This window comes from Haliotis cracherodii, unplaced genomic scaffold (assembly GCF_022045235.1).
Source record: "Haliotis cracherodii isolate W230 unplaced genomic scaffold, xgHalCrac1.p SCAF_10, whole genome shotgun sequence".
Taxonomy (NCBI): Eukaryota; Metazoa; Mollusca; class Gastropoda; order Lepetellida; family Haliotidae; genus Haliotis; species Haliotis cracherodii.
Window position 1 is genome coordinate 5,403,004 of NW_027266265.1, and position 26,806 is coordinate 5,429,809.

A 26,806-nucleotide genomic window follows, 5' to 3' on the forward strand; every position below is an offset into this window, starting at 1 on the left:
TCGCTTGTATACATATTGATGTGTTTTGTCCAAATGGTCAGTTGATATGTAGATTGAGGCGTATGGTCTGTTGCTAGGCAGATTTGTGTGAATGGTCTATATGGTCTGTTGTTTTGCAGATTGAGGCGTATGGTCTATTGATAGGCAGATTTATGTGAATGGTCTGTTGCTAGGCAGATATATGTGAATGGTCTATATGGTCTGTTGTTATGCAGATTGATGCGTATGGTCTGTTGCTATGCCGCCAGTTGGACATGACCTTTTGAAATATTCAGGCAAAATGCAGTTTCAACTGATAACGACTTTCTAAACAAAGTCGGTCAGATTAAGAAGACAATGGCTCAGCTTGTGGTACAAAGCAGAACAGTTTATCTGTTTGTTAATACACATGACAAGATATTGATGAAGACCGTATATATTCTCTCCTTTAACGTATCAGCTTCAGGTCGACTAGATTATCTCCATCAGCGTATCAGCTTCAGGTCGAATAGATTATTTCTATCAGCGTATCAGCCTAGGGTCGAATTGATTATCTCCATCAACGTATCAGCCTCAGGTCGAATAGATTATCTCCATCAACCTATCAGCTTCAGATCGACCACATTATCTCCACCAACCTATCAGCTTCAGGTCGAAGACATTATCTCCATCAAACTATCAGCTTCAGGTCGACCACATTGTCTCCATCAAACTATCAGCTTCAGGTCGACCACATTATCTCCATCAACCTATCAGCTTCAGGTCGACTAGATTATCTCCACCAACCTATCAGCTTCAGGTCGACGACATTATCTCCATCAACTATCAGCTTCAGGTCGACTAGATTATCTCCATCAACGTATCAGCATCAGGTCGACTAGATTATCTCCATCAACCTATCAGTTTCAGGTCGACTAGATTATCTCCATCAAACTATCAGCTTCAGGTAGACTAGATTATTTCCATCAGCGTATCAACCTCAGGTCGAATAGATTATCTCCATCAACGTATCAGCTTCAGGACGAATAGATTATCTCCATCAATGTATCAGCCTCAGGTCGAATAGATCATCTCCATCAACCTATCAGCTTCAGGACGAATAGATTATTTCCATCAGCGTATCAGCTTCAGGTCGACAAGATTATCTCCATCAACGTATCAGCCTCAGGTCGAATAGATTTTCTCCATCAACCTATCAGCTTCAGATCGACCACATTATCTCCATCAACCTATCAGCTTCAGGTCGACCACATTATCACCATCAACCTATCAGCTTCAGGTCGACAAGATTATCTCCTCCAACCTATCAGCTTCAGGTCATCTATATTATCTCCATCAACGTATCAGCGTAAGGTCGACTAGATTATCTGCATCAAAGTATCAGCTTCTGAGTCGACCACATTATCTCCATCAAACTATCAACTTCAGGTCGACCACATTATCTCCATCAACCTATCAGCTTCAGGTCGACCACATTATCTCTATCAACCTATCAGCTTCAGGTCGACGACATTATCTCCACCAACCTATCAGCTTCAGGTCGACTAGATTATCTCCATCAACCTATCAGCTTCAGGTCGACGACATTATCTCCACCAACCTATCAGCTTCAGGTCGACGACATTATCTCCATCAACCGATCAGCTTCAGGTCGACTAGATTATCTCCACCAACCTATCAGCTTCAGGTCGACGACATTTTCTCCATCAACCTATCAGCGTCAGGTCGACTAGATTATCTCCATCAACCTATCAGCTCCAGGTCGATCACATTATCTCCGTCAACCTATCAGCTTCAGGTCGACTAGATTATCTCCATTAACCTATCAGTTTCAGGTCGACTAGATTATCTCCATCTACGCATCAGCGTCAGGTCGACTAGATTATCTCCATCAACGTATCAGCTCCAGATCGACAACATTATCTCCATCAACGTATCAGCTTCAGGTCGACTACATTATCTCCATCAACGTATCAGCGTCAGGTCGACTAGATTATCTCCATTAACGTTTTAACTTCAGATCGACCACATTATCTCCATCAATGTATCAGCTTCAGGTCGACTAGATTATCTCCGTCAACGTATCAGCTTCAGGTCGACTAGATTATCTCCATCAACGTATCAGCTTCAGGTCGACCACATTATCTCCATCAACCTATCAGCTTCAGGTCGTCCATGTTATCTCCATCAACATATCAGCATCAGGTCGACTAGATTATCTCCATCAACCTATCAGCATCAGGTCGACTGGATTATCTCCATCAATGTATCAGCGTCAGGTCGACTAGATTATCTCCATCAACGTATCAGCTTCAGGTCCAAAAGATTATCTGCATCATCCTATCAGCTTTCGTATCGTCCATATCATCTCAATCAACGTATCAACGTATCAACGTATTAGCTTCAGGTCGTCCATATTAGTATGTGTGTTGTCCTCATCTCTGTGTCCATGCTCAGAGAAGGATTTGTGTCGAAAATTAGAATTCTCTGTCCATACGGCTGTTGTAGTATTAGCATCAACAGACACCTTCCAGTTCTGTTATAAAGCGTCAACGCCATGGAATACCCAGTCTTTATTATGTGACGGAACAGACTCCATTGGGCGTAAAGGCAAAACAGCGGTAAAACGGTATAGCGTAAAGGGTCAGCATGTCCTGCCCAACCGGTAGCACCCGCCACTCGCATGATTTGCATACAAAAATATGTTGCCTGACACAACACAGCTTCCTCCTGCCATGCGCCGGCAGCATGTAAACAGACCAGACATCAAGTAAAGGACCAGAAATCCAGTCCAACGATACCGCATTTACTGATTTTATTGAAACTAAAACCGATATGTTAACGACCATAAGTACAATGGTGGCCAATGATTAACAACATGATAGTAACATGATAAAATCGTGATTCGAGGCACAATACCCAGCTCAGTCAGGTGAACACAGCTGAGAACAATGAGTTAGGGCCGACATGTTAACGATCATAAGTACGATGGTGGCCAATGATTAACAACATGATTAGTAACATGATACAATCGGGATTCGAACCACAACACCCAGCTCAGTCTAGTCACAGCAGAGAACAATGAGTTACGGCCCCGATATGCCAAACTTAATCCATTAACAAGGATTTGAGTCCCCCACACTCACGTTTAATATGGCTATTAATCAAGATGCTGAAGTATTGATATGCATCAGCACATGGTCTACGAGACGCACTGACAGTGTCCATGCCAACGCACATGTACTAGGCAAAGTTGTACACATGTACGTGTTTGTCCCGAACAGCAATATAGAAGTGTTCCTCGTCGGAACACAGACCAAAGCAGTTGTCTTTCGACTCGTCTGGCATAGCTGTTTTCATGACAACCTCCCCTTTCTCTGTCAGCTGAACCAGTGTATGAACTTTATCATCTACAAAGGAGATATGCCCGGAAGTGGTCACTGTCACACCCCCGGGCCTGTCTCTGCTTGTGGCCTCGGTGTGGGAATACACAAACACAACGGCTCCATAGGGAGTCATGCAGAACAGAGACTTGGATCCGGAATCCGACACAAGAATGTTGCCGTCTGTGGTTGAACACAGAAAGTCCGGTTCCTGGAGAAGGTCCTGACCTATGTCCTCAGCCTGAATTGACCTAAGCACGTGGCCATCAAGGTCCAGGATATCCACACACGATGAATAATCCGCACCAGCGACAAGCGTTGAAGAGTCCAAGGCAGTGAGACCCCAGTACATCACCCTCGTGTGTATAGTGGCCTGCTGGTCAAGCTCGGGGGACACCTTAAACACCACAATCGTCCTTGACCCAGGGACGGTCACCGCTAATTTGTTGCGTGTCACTTTGGCCAGTTGCCAAGGAAAACTGGTGAGCTTGAGAATGCTGTAACTGTCGCTGTCGTGTCGCGTAAAGAAGGACTTGACGCTGGAGTTGTTGTAGTCGGAGACAACTATTGTCCTGATGTCCGAGACAGTTAGCGTTGTGACATCAAAGGGGTCAGACGGGTTAGTGTCCTCTGGTGTGCTGATGTCCAGCGTCCTGTACGGCGTGAGAGAGACCATGTCTATGGTGTCAGCGCAACTACGTGTGGCGTTGAACGTGGCTCCCCGGGACTACAAATGTATGCTATCAGTGTCCCAGTGTGTTGACTGATAACGTTATGCAAGCTGAAAAGATAGTGTTTATATAACTGTTGTTTACTCCAGTTAAATGTTTACTGTTTGTCTAGACATATTTGTGTTTGGCTTCTGTTGGTGCTAATCATGATACAGTACACTAGAGCGGAAATGGCTCAATCTAAACTTGCTGGTTTATTACACTGACATTTGTCATCAGAGTGAGTGAGTGAGTTTGGTTTAACTCCGCTTTTAACAGTATTACAGTTATATCGCCGCGTGTCAGATAAATGTGGGAGGAAAGCCCGAAGTGATGCTGGTCTCAGACCTTTACCACTTCGAAGAAATTCACGAGCACAGGTATGGTGCTGACAAACCTAGAAACATAATCGGGCCGAACTGGATTCGGTTTCTGGTGTGCCCAAGGGACGCAACTCTGCATAGCGAATCGCGGCGCCTTAGACGACTGGACCACCCGTGCCCCATTGTGATCAGACGATTGTGTTCGTGCAAATCAGTACTTACCCCTGATCTATAGCTTTTGCTTTAAAGATGAGATGTCCAGATTCACAAGATGACTATTTTGTTTGACCGGCTCCGTGGTAGAGCGTCCGCCCGGAGAGCGGGAGGTCCGGGGTCTGATCCCCGGCCGCGTCATACCAAAAGACGTTAACAGATGGTACTTGTTGTTTACATGTCTGGCGCTCGGCATTAAGGGTCTTAAGCAAGGACTGGTCGGCTCGGAGTCAGTATACTTTGTCTGAGTGGGGCAGTCATGTTAAATTGCGGCATAGTATCTCAGTGGGCTGGCACTTTAAATCGGCATCAGTCAGGACTAGTACAAGCAGACACACACACACACACACACACACACACACACACACACACACACACACACACACAATAATCTTGGACGCGACGTTAAACCGCATTAACCTTCACCTATTTTGTTTGTTGTTTAACACTGCAACCAGCAATATGAAGGCGGTATGTAAATAAGTCGAGTCTGGGCCAGTGCTGAATCCAGTGCTGACGTTAGGAGCATCGATCTATGTTACGACGGAATGCAATGAAGCAAGTCACCAAGCTTGACGCCACGATCCACTTAATCGCCTCTAACGACCACCAAGGGTTGCTGGGAACATTCTTACCCGTACTCCATGTTACAAGCTGCACTGATATCGTCAATGACCGTCTTGTGTCACGTATCCCTGTGAGGATTCCTATGAATAATAGGTCTCAGATGCCTGTATTGTCGTGGGAGTTGTCTACACCGTATGGCCTGGCTGATTGCAGTGCCGTGCCCAGATGATGTTTATCGCTGATCATGCTGTCATACACGGGTTTGCCTGGCCCAGATAACTAACATACTGTCCCAATATCGCTCGGATATTGCAGGCGTCAGCCATCATTGACTCACTCACCGTTGTACACGATGTGCATGGCAGTCAGAAACAGTCACATGTTAATCAGTGTCAGATATGATCAGTAAGCTAACATGAAGTGTAGTTTTTTTTCTGGAGCGTAATGTATCTATTTAAAATACAGCACCGTTTATCTAAAATGAGTGTATGCCCATGCGCTTAAGCACATCGTTCAATGGAGAATGAGTGATGTTGTCTGCCTACATCGCCTGGCCCTGACACACCGGTGGTGGCCAGGGTGAACATCAAGCCATGATGTCATTACCGTTTGTTTAAGATGGATATACCTGGTAATTTACAGTCCTACATTGAGAGGTATTCCTGATAATGTACAACCCTACTAGTGTGGGGTATGCCTAGCAATATATATACAACACTACGTTGTGAGTTATTCCTACGTTGTGATGTGTTCCTAATGCTGTACAGTATCATGTTGTGAGGTATTCCTAGCGATGTACAACTCCACGTTGTGAGGTATTCCTAGCGATGTACAACTCCACGTTGTGAGGTATTCCTAGCGATGTACAACTCCACGTTGTGAGATATTCCTATCGATGTATATCTCCACGTTGTGAGGTATTTCTAGCGATGGACAACTCCACGTTGTGAGGTATTTCTAGCGATGGACAACTCCACGTTGTGAGGTATTCTTAGCGATGTACAACTCCACGTTGTGAGGTATTCTTAGCGATGTACAACTCCACGTTGTGAGGTATTCCTAGCAATGTACAACCCCACGTTGTGAGGTATTCCTAGCAATGTACAACACCACGTTGTGAGGTATTCCTAGCGATGTACAACTCCACGTTGTGAGGTATTCCTAGCGATGTACAACTCCACGTTGTGAGATATTCCTATCGATGTACATCTCCACGTTGTGAGGTATTCCTAGCGATGTACAACTCCACGTTGTGAGGTATTCCTAGCGATGTACATCTCCACGTTGTGAGGTATTCCTAGCGATGTACAACTCCACGTTGTGAGGTATTCCTAGCGATGTACATCTCCACGTTCTGAGGTATTTCTAGCGATGGACAACTCCACGTTGTGAGGTATTCCTAGCAATGTACAACACCACGTTGTGAGGTATTCCTAGCGATGTACAACTCCACGTTGTGAGGTATTCCTAGCGATGTACAACTCCACATTGTGAGATATTCCTAGCGATGTACAACTCCACGTTGTGAGATATTCCTATCGATGTACATCTCCACGTTGTGAGGTATTTCTAGCGATGGACAACTCCACGTTGTGAGGTATTCTTAGCGATGCACAACCCCACGTTGTGAGGTATTCATAGCGATGTACATCTCCACGTTGTGAGGTATTTCTAGCGATGGACAACTCCACGTTGTGAGGTATTCTTAGCGATGCACAAACCCACGTTGTGAGGTATTCATAGCGATGTACAACCCCACGTTGTGAGGTATTCATAGCGATGTACAACTCCACGTTGTGAGGTATTCTTAGTGATGTACAACTCCACGTTGTGAGGTATTCCTAGTGATGTACAACTCCACGTTGTGAGGTATCCCTAGCGATGTACAACTCCACATTGTGAGGTATTCCTTGCGATGTACGATCTTTCGTTGCGATAGCTAGATATTCTTAATTTCCCCCATAATATCAATATTACATTTATATGAAAAACATACATTTTAGAAAAGAGCATACATGTAACTATTTAGGTTTACATCATACAATAGTGTCCAAATGGAAAGGAAATACTGGTATACATGAACATTTTCGGAGAATACTCTCCCAACATCGAATTTAGGGGCTAATCATTAACATCAGGTTTGACCAGATATTATAATCTAAAACATCTATACAATTTTCAGGTATACTTCCAAGGAGGAAAGAAAAAATTCATCCTACATCCACATTTTAGCAAAATATCATCGTGAAGAACGTCACAAGTTCTTTTAAATAAAGAGTTTCTGTCTTCTAGTTTGCGCTGACATGACATAAAAAACATGTTTTATAATATCGTGAGCAACTGTCCCGCATAGACATTCCTCTCATTCTTTAGGCTGTTATATGGCAGACTGGGTGTATTTTATTGTTTGAAAGTGATTGTAACTGTGTCACATTGTTTCTGTTGACATTCGGTAGACGTTCATTACATTAATATTGTGTTTGGAGAGTGATCAGTCGTCAGAAAGTCACTATAATTAGATGTTAGTGTGGTGTGTAAACCTCCGGTTCGTCATACCGCGGATGGTGATAGTATGTTATAGAAACATACGGAAATTTCAGTAATGTTCTTGTGCTGCTAGTGTGGTGAGGATACTGTATAGAAACTTCCAGCACCTTGTTAGGCTGAATAATAGTGAGACAAGAGCGTGTTTATGTCTTTCTCACACATTTTGTCTCTCACGTATTTCATCGCTTTGGAACCAGCTTTCACGTGAGGATCGATCATCATCCCTGATTCCCTGCCTTATCCATCTTGGAAGCTTGACCACTGTCGCTGCTGGGTGAATATGTATCATTATCACTGACTTTTGCTATCACCACTGTATTTTCGTATTTGATACTGACCACTGCCATCATATTATTTATTGCCATTGAATATTGTGCAACCACTCTATTGTGTACTGCCATTGTAATTGCTATGCAGTAAATTGTATTGATTTGTAAACCTAGTATTTTTGTGTAATACATTTCTTTGAGTGTATACCACTTGTTGGTTGTTTGTTGGTTTCACACAAGATTCTTTTACGTACAAATTTCTGGGTTAATATAAAGTTTCAATTTGAAAATCGACACGTAACAAGGCATTGCACCTAACCTTATCATTCTGGCAATATAAGTGAAGTTGTGTGGTCCCTCTAGAGCAAGTGTCCATAATATGTGCTCTCGTCCCGATCTTATTGTTAAATATCTAGAGAGAGATCATCTTGTCTGTAGTACATTTACTTATTGCATGTTTCCCCATCAACGTAAAACAGCATATGTAATCATCACTTTCGTTCACCATAGTGTATTTAGAAACAATCCGCAACATGTTAAAAATTGGTGATTTCATATCTAACTCTTGAATACCAATGTTTCTTTACCCAAGACGGACTGGAAACATGTGTTTAAAACTGGATATTAAGTCAGCTTTACATAGTTCACAAGGATTAAAAGGATTGTCCGTCTATATAACCCTGTTGGGATGTTATCTCAATTGTATCTCTCACAGATAGGGGCTGTCGGGTAGCCTAGTTGTTAATGCGTTCGCTCGTCACGCCGAAGACCAGGGTTCGATTCCCGACATGGGTACAATGTGTGAAGCCCATTCCTGGTGTCCCCCGCCGTGATATTGCTGGAATATTGCTAAAAGCGGCGTTAAACCATACTCACTCACTCACTCACTCTCTCGCAGATACATTGGTGTACCCTTATCAAAGAGCTGGATTTTCTTGAAGAAAAAACACTGGACAATTTCAGGCATTTCATATTCTTTATGGGACAGTTTTCCCTATAGAGTACATCCGTTTTGACCAAAAGATAAGATCACTCAATTCAAAATACGAACAGCTGCCTGACGATTCAAATCGCTGAAGTAGAGACCAGAGTCATGGTTTATATTTATCAATTTGTGATGCTTTTTACAAACAATGTTTGTTCACTCCGCAGAATACTTTGTAGTACTGATAGAGACTTCAGCATAAACAGTAGCTTTACAGGACGATTAGTTTCTCTAAGATACAGGTGAACAGATATCCGTAGAAATGTACAGCCCTACATATAGAGGTATTTATAGCGGCATATTACTGCAGACGGAGAAGTTTGTTTGTTTGTTGTTTAACGCCGCACTCAGCATTATTCCAGCTCTATGACGGCGGTCTGTAAATAGTCGAGTGTGGACCAGATAATCAGGTGATTGACATCATGAACATCGATCTCGGCAATCGGGATACGATGACATGCAGCAACCAAGTCAGCGAGCCTGACCACCCAACCCTGTTAGTCGCCTCTTAAGACAAGCATAGTCGCCTGTTACGGCAAGCATGGGTTGCTGAAGATATATTCTACCCCTTAACCTTCACGGGTCACACGGTGAGGGAGAGGCATTCCTACGTTCAGTTAATCCTGACGATGTGCGTCCCTATGTGGAGAGACATTCATAGCGACGTACGCCGGTATGAGGCATTCCTAGCGATGTACAACCCTACGTTGAGCGGTATTCCAAGCGATGCAAGTCCAAAGCTATGAGATATTCTAAGCGATGTACAACCCAACATGATGGGTATCAAGCCTATTCCCCCACGGCCAATTTTGTACGTGTTTTCTATGCACCATGATACGTTAGCCGGAGTAATCATGATATTTTCATCTGTGTTCCATGGAATCCTGCCCTGCGTGTGTGTATGTATATCTAACTTGAGATAAGATGATATTTGACGGCTATCACGTAAGGATAGATACTTTATCTTGTTTCACCAGCTAATCTGCAGTTGAGTCGAGATCTCAGTGTACATAGGCCATAGGCAAGCCTTTTCAAGTGATTGGTGCATTTTAATCCTGGCCAAGACCAGTCCAGTGTTCGGTGTGACGTTAGTCGAGTTTAACATAAATATCCCAATCAGACACAGTATACTGACTCCGAGCCGACCAGTCCTCGTTTTAGCCCCTCCATGCCGAGCGCCAGACAGGGTAAGTATTAACAAGTATTAACGTCTTTCGGTATGACGCGGCCGGGAATCGAACCCCGGACCTTCCGCTCTACCACTAGACCACGGAGGCGGTCTGAAAACATAGTGACCAGTATCCGACGAAACGGTTTCTATTGGGCGTAAAAGAAAAATAGCTTTGAAAATAAAATGAACTGATCACTGAAAAATCAGGTGTTCGCGAAAATGGTAAGCATGTCCTGCCCCACCGGTAGCACCCGCCATTCACACAAAGAATGTATTTGTTGCCTGACGCCGCACAGCAGTACTCCTGCCATGCGAGGGCGTTCTCTCAGCATCAAGTGATGGACCAGAAATCAAGTCACATGATAGCGCATTTACTGATTTTGTTGAACGTAAAAACGGCATATTAGACATGTACAGTGCTTGGTGTATATACACATGGAAATTAGTTAAGCAACACCCGTATATTCTCAGACCGGGCAACTTTAATGAACAAGTGCAAGAAATATGTAAAGGATTTCCATACCTAATAATGTTTTAGTGACAAGAAAGGGTTGAGGAGGAACATAGCCAAGATTACCATGAATCAATGTGTTTTTTCAGATGTTTCAGATTTGGAAAATGACTTAATTTCATCCAAAAAAATTACGAATGTCCCTTTTGTTGCACAGACTAAACTGTCAGTACCATGCACACTTCTTGTTCACGAAATTGAAGTGAGTGAGTGAGTGAGTTGGGTGTAACGCCGCTTTTAACAGTATTCCAGTTATATCGTGAGTACTAGTGATGCAGGTCTCGGACGTTTACCACTTCGGTGAAATCCACGAGCACGGGTATGGTGATGACAAACCTAGAAACATAATTGGGGCGAACCGGGATTCGAACCAACAATCATAGATTTCTGGCGTGCCCAAGGGACGCAACTCTGCACAGCGAATCGCGGCGCCTTAGGCGATTGAAGAACAATGTCCATATATTGACTTTCCATCAGTATCTGGTGTAACCTCCCCGAACCCGAACAACTGCTTCAAGACGCCTCCTCATTCTTTGGATCAATCTCTGGATTTGATTCTGAGGAATTTTCCATGTGTATATATACCCTGGCCTAGACTAGTCATGTGCTTGGTTTCCTTAGGCGCTGGCCAAGGCTAGTAAAATGCTTGGTGTGTATAGGCCGTCCCGGAGAAGTACCACCCGACACTGACGTACAGACATGTATGACATCAAAGATTGTTTGCGGTCTTTCAGACTGGGTTTTACGTGTGCACATAGTTGATAGCATCCTTTGTATAAAAGGGTTGAACACAAAATCATATGTAAACATAATTATGTTAAAATTGTTTGGGTCAGAATATTCACGTTATCTATGAAATCATAACGGCGTGTGCCGAGAATAGAAGGATGCAACCTTGTTTCCACAGCAACCTTCTCAGATGAAACAGATTATCTTTAGAGAGGCAATTTGTAATAAATTGAATATAATTCACACAATGATTATAAAACTATTTATTAAATAAAAAATGGTTTAAATAAATATGAGTGAGTGATTGCGGTTAAAGGCCGCTAAAGAATTTAATTATATTATAAGCGTATGAGTGAGTGAGTGAGTGAGTGAGTGAGTTGGGTTTAACGCCGCTTTCAACCGTATTCCAGTTGTATCACGGCGTGTCAGCTTAATGTGGGAGGAAAGCCCGAAGTGATGCAGGTCTCAGACGTTTACCACTTCGGTGAAACCCACGAGCACGGGTATGGTGCTGACAAACCTAGAAACATAATCGGGGCGAACCGGAATTCGAACCCACAATCATAGGTTTCTGGCGTGTCGAAGGAACGCAACTCTGCACAGCTAATCGCGGGGCCTTAGACGACTGGGCCACCCGTGCCCCCTATAAGCGTATGAGCTTAATGTAGCAGAAACCTACAGGTGCAGCGGGCTTTATACCTTTCTTACTATGGTGACAGGCAGACAGCATGGAACCCACGTATTAAGTATTGAAGTCACGTTCAGACAACTGGGGACCCATGTGATAAGTAAAGATGACAAGCAGAAGCTAGGATATATCACGTGTTAAGTATTGATTACAGGCAGACAGGAACCCATGTGTTAAGTATTGACTACAGGCAGACAGATGGAAACCACGTGTTAAGTATTGATTACAAGCAGACAGGAACCCACGTGTTAAGTATTGATTACAGACACACAGCTGGGAACCCACGTCTAGGAACCCACGTGTTAAGTATTGATTACAGGCAGACAGGAGCCCACGTGTTAAGTATTGATTACAGGCAGGCAACTGGGAACCCACGTCGAGGAACCCATGTGTTAAGTATTGATTACAGGCAGGCAACTGGGAACCCACGTCGAGGAACCCATGTGTTAAGTATTGATTACAGGCAGACAGGAACCCACGTCGAGGAACCCATGTGTTAAGTATTGATTACAGGCAGGCAACTGGGAACCCACGTCAAGGAACCCATGTGTTAAGTATTGATTACAGGCAGACAGGAACCCACGTCGAGGAACCCACGTGTTAAGTATTGATTACAGGCAGGCAACTGGGAACCCACGTCGAGGAACCCACGTGTTAAGTATTGATTACAGGCAGGCAACTGGGAACCCACGTGTAGGAACCCACATATTAAGTATTGATTACAGGCAGGCAACTGGGAACCCACGTCGAGGAACCCACGTGTTAAGTATTGTTTACAGGCAGACAGGAACCCACGTCTAGGAACCCACGTGTTAAGTATTGATTACAGGCAGGCAACTGGGAACCCACGTCTAGGAACCCACGTGTTAAGTATTGATTACAGGCAGGCAACTGGGAACCCACGTCGAGGAACCCATGTGTTAAGTATTGTTTACAGGCACAGGAACCCACGTCGAGGAACCCACGTGTTAAGTATTGATTACAGGCAGGCAACTGGGAACCCACGTCGAGGAACCCATGTGTTAAGTATTGATTACAGGCAGACAGCTCGGAACCTACGTTTTGGAACCCACGTGTTAAGTATTGATTACAGGCAGACAGGAACCCACGTCGAGGAACCCAAGTGTTAAGTATTGATTACAGGCAGGCAACTGGGAACCCACGTCTAGGAACCCACGTGTTAAGTATTGATTACAGGCAGGCAACTGGGAACCCACGTCTAGGACCCCACGTGTTAAGTATTGATCACAGGCAGACAGGAACCCACGTCTAGGACCCCAAGTGTTAAGTATTGATTACAGGCAGACAAAAGCCCACGTGTTAAGTATTGATTACAGGCAGGCAACTGGGAACCCACGTCTAGGACCCCACGTGTTGAGTATTGATCACAGGCAGACAGGAACCCACGTCTAGGACCCCACGTGTTAAGTATTGATTACAGGCAGACAGGAACCCACGTGTAAAGTATTGATTACAGGCAGACATGAACCCACGTGTTAAGTATTGATCACAGGCAGACAGGAATCCACGTGTTAAGTATTGATTACAGGCAGACAGGAATCCACGTGTTAAGTATTGATTACAGGCAGACAGCTGGGAACCCACTCATGATGGCAATACCAGCTAGATGGCTCGCGATACCGCCGGACGCCAAACCGCTTGACGACTGTATAATATGCTATCGCGAAACCATTGCACATCTTTCTTTTGAACCAACTCTTCTCGCTACAAGCTCGGTACATTTGTCCATGAAACACTTGGTCACACATCTCCCTGCTAACTTTGTATCTGTACCCCTGAAATGAATTAACATATGAGTGAGAGAGTGAAAAGAGAGAGTGAAAAGGTATTTCAGTTATATCACGGAGTAAACCTTTTCCCGGAAGAGAATGTGAACGACGCCTTATAAAGTATAATATGAATAGAGTTTGTGTAAAAAAACGGTAAAGATTGTTTAATAGTACAAAATATAATCGTATTAAGTCGGTAAGTCTCACGTTAAGAGCGAAAACCTAAGAAATTACAAATGCGCATGTTCAAATGACTATTAGTTCTCTGGGATTTAGTTGACTGAGATAAGTTGAAGGAATATTACATTTGTATGTTTGTAAAAGATCTTATAATTAACAAATTAATGTAAGATTAAAAAATAACGTGTGTTGTGTACACAATTCCCCTCTTGCCCACACTGGATTGATCATGAATACACATCATAGGTCCTTCTTCCTTATTTTTGTTTAACACCACACTTAATATTTCAGCTATATGGCGGCGATCTGTAAATAATCGAGTCTGGATCAGACAATCCAGTGATTGACATCATGAGCAAGATCTAGGCAAATTGGATTACATCCAAGTACACTCGATCCAGTTAGTCCCCTCTTACGACAAGCATCAGTCACAGAAGGCCAGTTCTACCCCGGACCTTCATCGTCATATAGGTGGGATGTTGCTGAGTAGAAAATGATGTAATTTGAGTCTCCTCATCAAATACCGCCTCAATTAAGATAACCCCTTCAATGCAAATATGAAGTCAAAAGGAAGTATACCGATTTGTGTTTTACATGTAATTGAAAATTGAATTATATCTAACCATCCTACAACAGTTTGTACAAAGTGATTTGTGGCTGGGTCAGTTTGTGTAAAAAATAATTATTTCAATGAGGACTTGGGTAAGAAATGGATTTACAACCACTTGGCCCCTACCATGATTGAAATGTGGTAAACTTGTGCCGAAAAAATGATCAAATTTGTGTATTTTCACAGATAAGATATCTAAGCTACCCATCAGCAGTTGTATAACGCGAATTATTTTGTTTTTAATTTTCAAGAGTTTTAAATCACATTATGTTTGACAAAAAAGAATGTAGAATAATTATTGGAGTGTTGTCTAAGGGCCAGTACAGTTCATTTTTATACTTAAGGTATCTTCTAGTGAAAAACAAACTTACGATAAAATCAACCGAGAGGTGTAGTTTCTTTCCTCCTCGGTTTATTTCTTTTTGCACACAGTCATCATTTGAAAAAGAATAATTAAATGGTCACATTTGAATTGCTATTTCTTGATAAGATGTGATGTAATGCCCGAAACGTGAAATATATCATTTTTTGGGATGGATAATAAGCTAACATGGACAACACATACTGAGATCCTACTGTGAAAGAAACAAACTGTCACTCACGCATCTGTAGCACATGTCATGTCGATTGCAGGCTGGCGTGAACGTCGTCTTGAAGAAGAACGGAAGTTTGAACGGCGTGCTGCAACCATTGACGTCATACCTAGCGCACGTGTCACTTGACGTCACCGTCACTACCCATAACGCAACGCTCAGTCCTTGAATCAATTGCATATGTCCTGAAATGGTAGCAAAGAAAATTATACAAGATGTAATAGTTTACAGTTTCCGGACTAATGTCGGTTTTATAGTGCTAGCCCTCTGAGACACCATGCCGCAGTTTAACGTGGATATGTATCCTGACGCTGAGTAGGGTAACAACAAATTAAACAATAACCATTTTTCAACGTCTTTTGGTATGACGCTGCCGTGATTCGAACCACCGACCTTACGCTCTCCAATATGACATCAAAGTCTGGAGTCTTAGTGAACATGTGTAATCTGTAGAGGAATCTATAGGACAGTGAAAGCGATGAACATCCAACGTTAAACACACACATACACACGCACTCACACACGCACGCACGTACACGTACACACACACACACACACGCATGCAAGCACAGACACACACACACGCTCACACATAGACTTACACACGCACACACACACACAGACTTACACACGCACATGCAAACACGCACGCACGAACTCACACATGCACTCACGCACACACGCATGCGAGCACACAGACACACACACACGCTCACAGATACAGACTTACACACGCACACACGTCCATGCACGCACACAGACACAACACACGTACACACACTCTCACAAAGACTTACAAACACAAACACAGACACAAACACACACACACACTCACTCACACAGACACACACAGACAGACAGACAGACACACACATACACACACACACACACACCATGAAGATGCCGGATTCCAGATCCCCAGCACCCTATCGGCTCACCAATGTACAGGCCGCCGCCGAATACTGCTGTGTACGACGCCAAACAACAATCAAACACGGGTAAATGGTGAATGAGGAAACTACGCGGCTGTAACAGTGATGCAATAAACAGCCATGTCATTAAATAGATGTGAAACTACCGTTCACAACTGCCAAATGTCACATACAACCACTTACAAGCTGGATCGGGAAGTGGACACTGAAACTATCAGCTCACCAAGGCAGACATAGGAAGACATGTATTACACACAAATTACTCCATTTTTCTAACACTGCTATACTGACACGCGTTTAACGCTGATTCTAAGCTGTAAGAATAATGTCAGTCTCTGAATTAAATGTCACCGTATGATACTTAGCATAATAAGTGACTACACGGACACCACCACTACAAAGGACAAAGGGGAATTATGTTATTATTTTTGAATAATTGTTTTGAAATCCTATCTAGTCTTAAAGGCGGGCTGCGCTCCACGATCTCAAGCCTGATTGTCGTCTAAGTATGGGGATTGAAAAAGGGACCTGTGTCAAACAATGACATTGTCTCTGTGTTACGGGACTAATCGCAACTGCTAGATTGAGACATGTAACAAATAACGAAGGCTTTGACTGACTGTAATCAAACGTGCTAGGGCAGCCACTCGGCCACTTCATGGTATCCCTTTAAAACAGTTCCTATACAACACTTTATGGGTGTTATTATTTACAGACCGCCGTCATATAGCTGGAATATTGCTGAGCGCGGCGTTAAACAACAAACAAACAAGCATCCTTATGTTTGGTTATATTTGTTACAAGAAGTGTCAACAAACAGAGTAAATGACATATCCTGCAATCTATAAGCAAAAATGTATCGGGACGGGGCATACCTATAAACCCCGTTAGCTATCTCGGGCACTCTGCGGCCTCGCTTTACGGAAAACAGTTTGGTGCCTACGCCTGTATTTAACCTAAGCCACAGATTCATTTCCTGGGAAGAACATGAAAATCATGAAACGTACAGAGTACTCATTTGAATTAGTAACCATTACCCTCACCCCTTTAACATTTATGAATAAATGCTGACACTTATACAAACGTATTTATAACATATATTTAAACACGCTACAGCCCTACCCCGCATCCTGTGTCCGGCGTCGTCTCGCTGTGTACTTGGTCACGTGTCCTTTAGACCAGCGTCCATTCTCATGTCGATGTCAAAGTTGACACACGTCATTGTCTCTAGTTCCGCACAGCACGTGTACAAAAACACCTCTCAAGTTCAGCAGGTGACACGTGTACATTCGCCTGGTAGTGCAACATTGGTTGAGAGACGGGCCCAGGGATATCCGTTCCAGCGTAAACACGGAGCCTGGCGTTTGGGAAAGCGCATTACGTCCCGACTGTGAGAGAGGCACGATACTGACATGGTCTGTACAGTTACCTCCCCTGTCTGTCGACGTGTGTGTTCGGTTAGATAGCGGCAGTACCAATAGGATACCAGAGGAGTGGCAGTACCAATATGAGAAATACTAGAGGAGCGGCAGCACCAATATGAGAAATACCAGAGGAGTTGCAGTACCAATGTGAGAAATACTAGAGGAGTGGCAGTACCAGTGTTAGAAATACCAGAGGAGTGGCAGTACCAGTGTTAGAAATACCAGAGGAGTGGCAGTACCGATATGAGAAATACCAGAGGAGTGGCAGTACAAATATGAGAAATACCAGAGGAGTGGCAGTACAAATATGAGAAATACCAGAGGAGTGGCAGTAGAAATATAAGAAATACCAGAGGAACGGCAGCACCAGTATGAGATATGCTGAAGGAGTGGCAGTACAAGTGTGAGAAATACTGAAGGAGCGGCAGCACCAATGTGAGAAATACTGAAGGAGTAGCAGCACCAATGTGAGAAATACTGAAGGAGTAGCAGCCCCAATGTGAGAAATACCAGAGGAGTGGCAGTACCAATGTGAGAAATACTGAAGGAGTAGCAGCACCAATGTGAGAAATACTAAAGGAGTAGCAGCCCCAATGTGAGAAATACTGGAGTAGCAGCACCAATGTGAGAAATACTACAATAGAAAGTATGTTTCACTGAATGTATGATGTGCCCCATACCCCCGACACATGTCCTGTCAGTCTGTTGAGGGTCCGCAGGGAATTGTCACCTCAAAACGTTTGCAATAATGATGACCCTCTCTTGCCACAAACATCAAGGGTTGTCCTGACCTCGCGATGCATGGTTCAACAGACAACCTGTAGGCAAAAACAAGCTTGGCCCCCCGATGAAAACATGGTCAGTCAGGACGATATCACCACCGACAAGCGGCTGATGAACCGAAGTGCCAAGAAACGCATGATCGAATCCTTGTCAAGCAAGGGTGTCCCTGCATACCAAATAGCACAATTATCTTGACATTAAAATATCCAGCCCCTTAATTTGTGTTCACGAATCACTGAAGACCCGCATCAGCAAATATATATCCTACAAAAAATAAGGGAACTGATGAAATGATAGTATAGGTGTTATGTACATAAATGTTGGTAAAATTATTTTCGGGTTTGAAGATCAATATCGTGTGTGTCCACCATGTTGGGTGATACATGCACGATGCCTTGATGGCATACTGTTGTGTAACTTGCCTATGGGGGCGGTCGGGTAGCCTAGTGGTTAAAGCGTTCGCTCGTCACGCCGGGTTCGATTCCCGACATGGGTACAATGTGTGACGCCCATTTACAGTGTCCCCCGCCGTGATATTGCTGGAATAGTGCTAAAAGCGGCGTAAAACCATACTCACTCACTCACTCACTCACTTACTTGCCTATGGTTGCCCTTGGTATTGTCCGCCATTCTGCCTAAAGAGCTAGCCCAAGCGGGGCCACGTTGGCGGTGTGTGGGCCTCTGGTGTAAACTCTCCGCCCGAGAACATATACTTTATTGGGGACTATGTCTTCTATATGTTAGGGGACTAAGTGGGCGAGTCAAATGGCCGGATGTCTTCTCGGCGGAGATAACCGCTGTCCTGGCCTGGGCGAATAAAGTTCTGTTCTGAAAAGTGATTTGAGGTGAAATAGGGTTTAACAGTGTTAATACAGTTATACTACGACGTGCACACTAGATATTTATTAAATAATATCCATTTTCAATGCATTTTAACGTTTAGAACCTTCTTAAGCTGTCTTGTCATAGCCTTTGCCATGCGGTTTTTTTCGCGCATGCGTAGAACGGACAATTGTCTACCAGGGTAAAGAAACGTTCGACAGAAATATATCATGTCAGTTTCTTTGAAGACGTTTTTTAAGCGGACATGTCCAACAATCAAGTTTAAGATGTGAGCTTGTGTGGGGTACGTCTCAAATTCGGCGGTATTCCTTTTGAAACACCAATTCTACCCTCTATGGATATGTGGGATTCATCGATGGCATTCAGCTACTAACTGACTCGTACATAAGACGATGCATCAGGTAGTGTGTGTGTGTGTGTGTGTGTGTGTGTGTGTGTGTGTGTGTGTGTGTGTGTGTGTGTGTGTGTGTGTGTGTTTACGTGTGTGTGTGTGTGTGTGTTTGTGAGTGAGTGTGTGTGTGTACGTGTGTGAGTGTGTACGTGCGTGCGTGCGTGCGTGTGTGTGTGCGCTTGTGTGTACGTGTGTGTGTGTGTGTGTTTGTGGTAGGGGAACAATTAGTGAGTCATGATCAATATGTGTTGTTGAAAGTCGCATTCAGACATCCGTCACTTCTGTTTTCCTTCGAAATTTATAATTCAGCCATTTCTGGTGTCCCCCTCGATGATTGTGCTGGAATATTGCTCAGGCGACGTTAAACCAAACTCACTCACTCGTTTTGCGGCTAACGGACCAGCAGTGTGGACCCGGTCAGATTTTAAGTGCGCTTCATCTGTACGAGTAAGCTCCCTTGCGTCGCTCCTTTTCCGCCCTTCTCGTCCAATAGGAGAAAGTCGGTAAGCGACAATGTGTACTAAGCCACCTATAAGTTTGGGCAGTTTCGACTCATGCGGGACACTGAGCTCTATGCAAATGTGAAGGAATTCAACTCAACTAAATTTCAATAAACGGGGAAATAAACACTCGGACATTTAACTCTGTAATAGATAAACATATTACATTCAATCACATGCCATTCATAAGTTAACACTTAGACGTCTAACGTAGCTTACCCCCATTCAAGCCGACTGCTACAGGTACCAACTGTGTCCCATGGCAACGGCACTAAGCATTTATGCTATTTATAGCGCATTCTCCCAGAGTCACCTTGCAGCAAGGATAAGTTTAGGTATCAGCGTGAATTCTTCAGCCAGTTGGTTCCGCGCACATGTTTACGGTCAAGGTCGAAATTCTGTAGTCACTACACAGTGAGAAACCATGGTTGTACTAGCATACCTTATGTCACATGACAAAATGGAGGCTGTCTGTGTTTGACAGGTACGACTCATATCGTTATGGCACCGTCCTGCACGGGGAGTTTGAAGTGTGAAGATTAAAGGAGGTAGGTATTTGTGTTTCTATATAGACCTGTCAACGCTAGAATGTGACACGTGACACGTGACACTTTTTGAACATAGTACAGACTGTCCCCGCTTCAACAATCTGTCCCAAACTCGTAACACTACAGCAACGCGCCTTTTAACGGAGTACTATTTATCGACAACGAAAAGGTAACACTGTTCTTATAGTATTAATGCACAATTTTGAGGAGGTCATCGTTGACGTGGAAGATGTTTTACTCAACATTGTGGCAAGGTCATCGGAACCTTCCCCATACAAAGTATTATTAAGTTACATATGATTATATATTCGATTACATGAAGGTGAGCTGAATATCTATGGTCACTTATACTTTGGTTTTGGAACAGGTATGAGTGACCTACCTGTAGGTGAATATTTACCTATGAGAACTGTAACGCGCAGGTGTATATATCTGTGGTAGAGAACGGTATAACACGGCCGTTTACAGGTGTACATATCTGCAGTTGGGAACTGTATAACACGGCCGTTTACAGGTGTACATATCTGCAGCAGAGAACTGTATAATTTGGCTGTCTACAAGTGTATATATCTGCAGTTGAGAACTGTATAACACGGCCGTCTACAGGTGTATATATCTGCAGTTGAGAACGGTATATCTTGGCTGTCTACGGGTGTATATATCTGCAGTTGAGAACGGTATGACTTTGCTGTCTACAAGTGTATCTATCTGCAGCAGAGAACTGTATAACATGGCCGTCTACATGTCTTTATGTCTGCAGCAGAGAACTGTATAACACGGCCGTCTACATGTCTTTATATCTGCAGTTGAGAACTGTATAACTTGGCCGTCTACAAGTGTATATATCTGCAAGTGAGAACTGTATAACACGGCCGTCTACAGGTGTATATATCTGCAGTTGAGAACGGTATAACTTGGCTGTCTACAAGTGTATATATCTGCAGCAGAGAACTGTATAATTTGGCTGTCTACAAGTGTATATATCTGCAGTTGAAAACTGTATAACACGGCCGTCTACAGGTGTATATATCTGCAGTTGAGAACGGTATATCTTGGCTGTCTACAAGTGTATATATCTGCAGTTGAGAACGGTATAACTTGGCTGTCTACAAGTGTATCTATCTGCAGCAGAGAACTGTATAACATGGCCGTCTACATGTCTTTATGTCTGCAGCAGAGAACTGTATAACACGGCCGTCTACATGTCTTTATATCTGCAGTTGAGAACTGTATAACTTGGCCGTCTACAAGTGTATATATCTGCAGTTGAGAACGGTATAACTTGGCCGTCTACAAGTGTATATATCTGCAAGTGAGAACTGTATAACACGGCCGTCTACAGGTGTATATATCTGCAGTTGAGAACGGTATAACTTGGCTGTCTACAAGTGTATATATCTGCAGCTGAGAACGGTATAACTTGGCTGTCTACAAGTGTATATATCTGCAGTTGAGAACGGTATAACTTGGCTGTCTACAGGTGTATATATCTGTAGTTGAGAACGGTATAACACGGCCGTCTACTGGTGTATATATCTGCAGTTGAGAACGGTATAACACGGCCGTCTACAAGTGTATATATCTGCAGTTGAGAACGGTATAACACGGCCGTCTACTGGTGTATATATCTGCAGTTGAGAACGGTATAACTTGGCCGTCTACAGGTGTACATATCTGCAGCAGAGAACTGTATAACACGGCCGTCTACATGTCTTTATATCTGCAGTTGAGAACTGTATAACGTGGCTGTCTACAAGTGTATATATTTGCAGTTGAGAACTGTATAACACGGCCGTCTACTGGTGTATTTATCTGCAGTTGAGAACGGTATAACTTGGCTGTCTACAAGTGTATATATGTGCAGTTGAGAACAGTATAACACGGCCGTCTGCAGGTGTATATATTTTCAGTTGAGAACTGTATAACTTGGCTGTCTACAAGTGTATATATCTGCAGTTGAGAACGGTATAACTTGGCTGTCTACAGGTGTATACTAGTATATCTGCAGTTGAGAACGGTATTACTTGGCTGTCTACAAGTATATATTTCTGCAGTGGAGAACGGTATATTTTGGCTGTCTACAGGTGTATATATATCTGCAGTTGAAAACGGTATAACACGGATGTCTGCAGGGGTATATACTAGTAGCTACAGGTGAGTGTTATAACACGCCAGTCTACAAGTGTTCATATCTACAGGTGTGTTTTAACATGCCAGTCTACAGGTGTATATATATCTACAGGTGAGGGTTATAACACGGCCGTCTACAGGTGTATTTATCTACAGGTGAGTGTTATAACATGCCAGTCTACAGGTGCATTTATCTACAAGTGAGTGTTATAACACGCCAGTCTTCGGGTGTATTTATCTACAGGTGACTGTTAACACACCAGTCTACGTGTTTATCTATCTACAGGAGAGTGTTATAACTCGCTAGTCTACAGGTGTATATATCTACAAGTGAGTCTTATAACATGCCAGTCTACAGGTGTATTTATCTACAGGTGAGTGTTATAACACGCCAGTCTAAGGTGTATATATCTACAGATGAGTGTTATAACACGCCAGTCTACAGGTATATATATCTACAGGTGAGTGTTATAACACGCTAGTCTACATACTGGCATGTGAATCATTCTAATATATATCATGTTTCTCATCACGTCAACTGTACATGCATTTTTACCAAGGTCACAGCGACTGGACCTGTTGTTTATCTACAAGTGAGTCTTATAACACGCCAGTCGTCAGGTGTAGTTATCTACAGGTTTATAACACGCCGCTCTAAGGTGTATACATCTACAGGTGAATATTATAACACGCCAGTATACAGGTATATATATCTACGGGTGAGTGTTATAACACGCTAGTCTACATACTGGCATGTGAATCATTCTCATACTATATCATGTTTCTCATCACGTCAACTGTATATGCATTGTTACCAAGGTTACTTAGTTTTTCCCGCACAGCGACTGGACTTATTTTATCAAAGTCAGGTGCTGTGTGTGAGGCGTGTTAACGACAACAAGCACTACTGGCCCACACAGCTGTGCTTATCAATGACCTTGTCGTGATCATCAGGGACCACTTATCCTTGGTGGTAGTTGATATACTCTGCCTCCTGTTGCAGATGTTGATATGATGGTATTTGTGCACAGGTGCACATGGTACTTTCAGCTATGTCTTCCTTCATTAATGATAAATACACACGTCCGTTGATACACACGTCCGTTAATACACACGTCCGTTAGCACATAATGTTTCAGTTTTACGTATTTCTGTTGTACAGTTTACATACATTCAGTGAAACATACTTTCTGTTCTACATACATTCAGTGAAACATACCCTCTGTTGTACATACATTCAGTGAAACATACAACCCATTGTACATACATTCAGTGAAACATACTTTCTGTTCTACATATATTCAGTGAAACATACCCTCTGTTGTACATACATTCAGTGAAACATACCCTCTGTTGTACATACATTCAGTGAAACATACAACCCATTGTACATACATTCAGTGAAACATACCCTCTGTTGTACATACATTCAGTGAAACATACCCTCTGTTTTACATACATTCAGTGAAACATACAACCCATTGTACATACATTCAGTGAAACATACTTTCTGTTCTACATATATTCAGTGAAACATACCCTCTGTTGTACATACATTCAGTGAAACATACAACCCATTGTACATACATTCAGTGAAACATTCTTTCTGTTCTACATATATTCAGTGAAACATACCCTCTGTTGTACATACATTCAGTGAAACATACTTTCTGTTGTACATACATTCAGTGAAACATACCCTCTGTTGTACATACATTCAGTGAAACATACTTTCTGTTGTACATATATTCAGTGAAACATACCCTCTGTTGTACATACATTCAGTGAAACACACAATCTATTGTACATACATTCAGTGAAACATACTTTCTGTTGTACATACATTCAGTGAAACATACTTTGTGTTGTACATACATTCAGTGAAACATACCTTCTATTGTACATACATTCAGTGAAACATTCTTTCTATTGTACATACATTCAGTGAAACATACTTTCTATTGTACATACATTCAGTGAAACATACTTTCTGTTCTACATACATTCAGTGAAACATACTTTCTGTTGTACATACATTCAGTGAAACATACCTTCTATTGTACATACATTCACTGAAACATACTTTCTGTTGTACATACATTCAGTGAAACATACCTTATATTGTACATACATTCAGTGAAACATACCCTCTGTTGTACATACATTCAGTGAAACATACAACCCATTGTACATACATTCAGTGAAACATACCCTCTCTTGTACATACATTCAGTGAAACATGCCTTATATTGTACATACATTCAGTGAAACATACTTTCTGTTGTACATACATTCAGTGAAACATACCTTCTATTGTACATACATTCAGTGAAACATACTTTCTGTTGTACATACATTCAGTGAAACATACTTTCTGTTCTACATACATTCACTGAAACATACTTTCTGTTGTACATACATTCAGTGAAACATACCTTATATTGTACATACATTCACTGGAACATACCTTCTATTGTACATACATTCAGTGAAACATACCTTCTATTGTACATACATTCAGTGAAACATACTTTCTGTTGTACATACATTCAGTGAAACATACTTTCTGTTGTACATACATTCAGTGAAACATACCTTCTATTGTACATACATTCACTGGAACATACCTTCTATTGTACATACATTCAGTGAAACATACCTTCTATTGTACATACATTCAGTGAAACATGCCCTCTGTTAACGAAATGGCGTACAGTCTAATTATGGAAATGATTAAGGGAAACACTGGATGAGGTAGACGGCAACTTAGTTGTAAGAGTAAAAGACATTTTACATCCTTTTGATACATATTTACATATTAATATTTACGTTGTGAACACAAGCCTTGGTGAACTACAAGTACCACGATAGAGAGTCAGGATTGTACCTGTGACGGTCTGATCGACCCCACCTGCCTCCACGTACCTCATCGTGTTCTTGATGATTTAGTAGCAGATGACTTACACGTAGATGATGCAAGAAACTGAAACTGAAAACACCGAAATAAACATATCGCTGGCCAGTCAAATGTGCATTCACACTGTCGTGTATGATACCGCCCTACATCATGACACTGCCGCGCCCATTTTGATCATGGTCATAAATTGTTACCCTGGCATACCGCTCGCCGCTACGTCGCCAACATCGTTTTCTGCCAATCTTTTTCACCTATGGTAAGGTGTTAGGATCACACCCGCTACAGAAAAACTTGATTTTAGGCGGGCTACATAGAGCCGGTTTTTTAACGTTAGATGCTGAAATCCGCCTTCCTGTTAATGTACGGAATTCTCTATTGATAACAGGAGACGATTTGAATCTATTGCGTAGTGCAATTAATGGAATGAGACGATCTTGTTTAGGTGTCGTTTTTTAGGCCTCCCACTCCTACGTCTCATGTACACCTTACCCGTTTGACGGTACTTGTCTCACAGTTAAGAAATTATACTTTCGGATTTGCTAAACATTCTGGCAACTTGGGAGATGGACGTCCCTCCTCCGTACCCACAATTCCCCATTTTGCCTTTTCATTGAGGTACTGTCCTGTATGCAGGTTTAAGCATGTGTTCTTGGCTCAAATGAATTAGTGATTATAAGTTCCCCAAAAGGCGCACACACTTTGGCTTCTGTGTGCATCACGTGCTGTTGAATGTTACGTTACTATGCGACGCCTTGGTATTGTAAATGTTCAACCCAACGATAACTGTGTTCAAATTAGCACTTCCCTTATTTTTGTCCACAGTATATATAGGTCATATTTTGTCAAGCTCGGGCCTGGCAGGTCAAATGATACCGTCAGCCACAAATACATGTAATACAGTCCCCATCCTCCACATCCTCGCATTCTCGTGATGTTGTTTTGACAAGAGAGACATCATCAACTATAATACATGCTTGTTTGCCGGTCCGACACACGGCGGTTCATTCCCCATTCACATAAACAATATGCCACTTCCTCTACCAGCAAGAATTCAAAATGTGCAAAGCGGCGTGGCATAATTCTGGATTCT

General features: G+C 42.7%; 2 protein-coding genes across 3 annotated transcripts in view; one reads left to right on the forward strand and one right to left on the reverse strand.

The window, feature by feature from the left end:
• Positions 1 to 2,785: 2,785 nt before the first annotated feature.
• Positions 2,786 to 4,129, reverse strand: LOC139445619 (uncharacterized). Its single transcript, XM_071226792.1, has one exon. It carries the CDS (start codon positions 4,036 to 4,038, stop codon positions 3,223 to 3,225), a length of 816 nt encoding a protein of 271 aa, XP_071082893.1. The 5' UTR covers positions 4,039 to 4,129; the 3' UTR covers positions 2,786 to 3,222.
• A 16,369-nt stretch (positions 4,130 to 20,498) lies between these two features.
• Positions 20,499 to 26,806, forward strand: part of LOC139445635 (D-aspartate oxidase-like) — a 33,679-nt gene continuing 27,371 nt past the window's right edge. Inside the window, exon 1 of one of the 2 annotated variants that reach the window (XM_071226817.1) lies at positions 20,499 to 20,669. The gene's annotated coding sequence lies outside the window, so the exon portion shown is untranslated. The remainder of the gene's footprint in view (positions 20,670 to 26,806) is intronic. The other variant, XM_071226826.1, reaches the window with a different exon arrangement.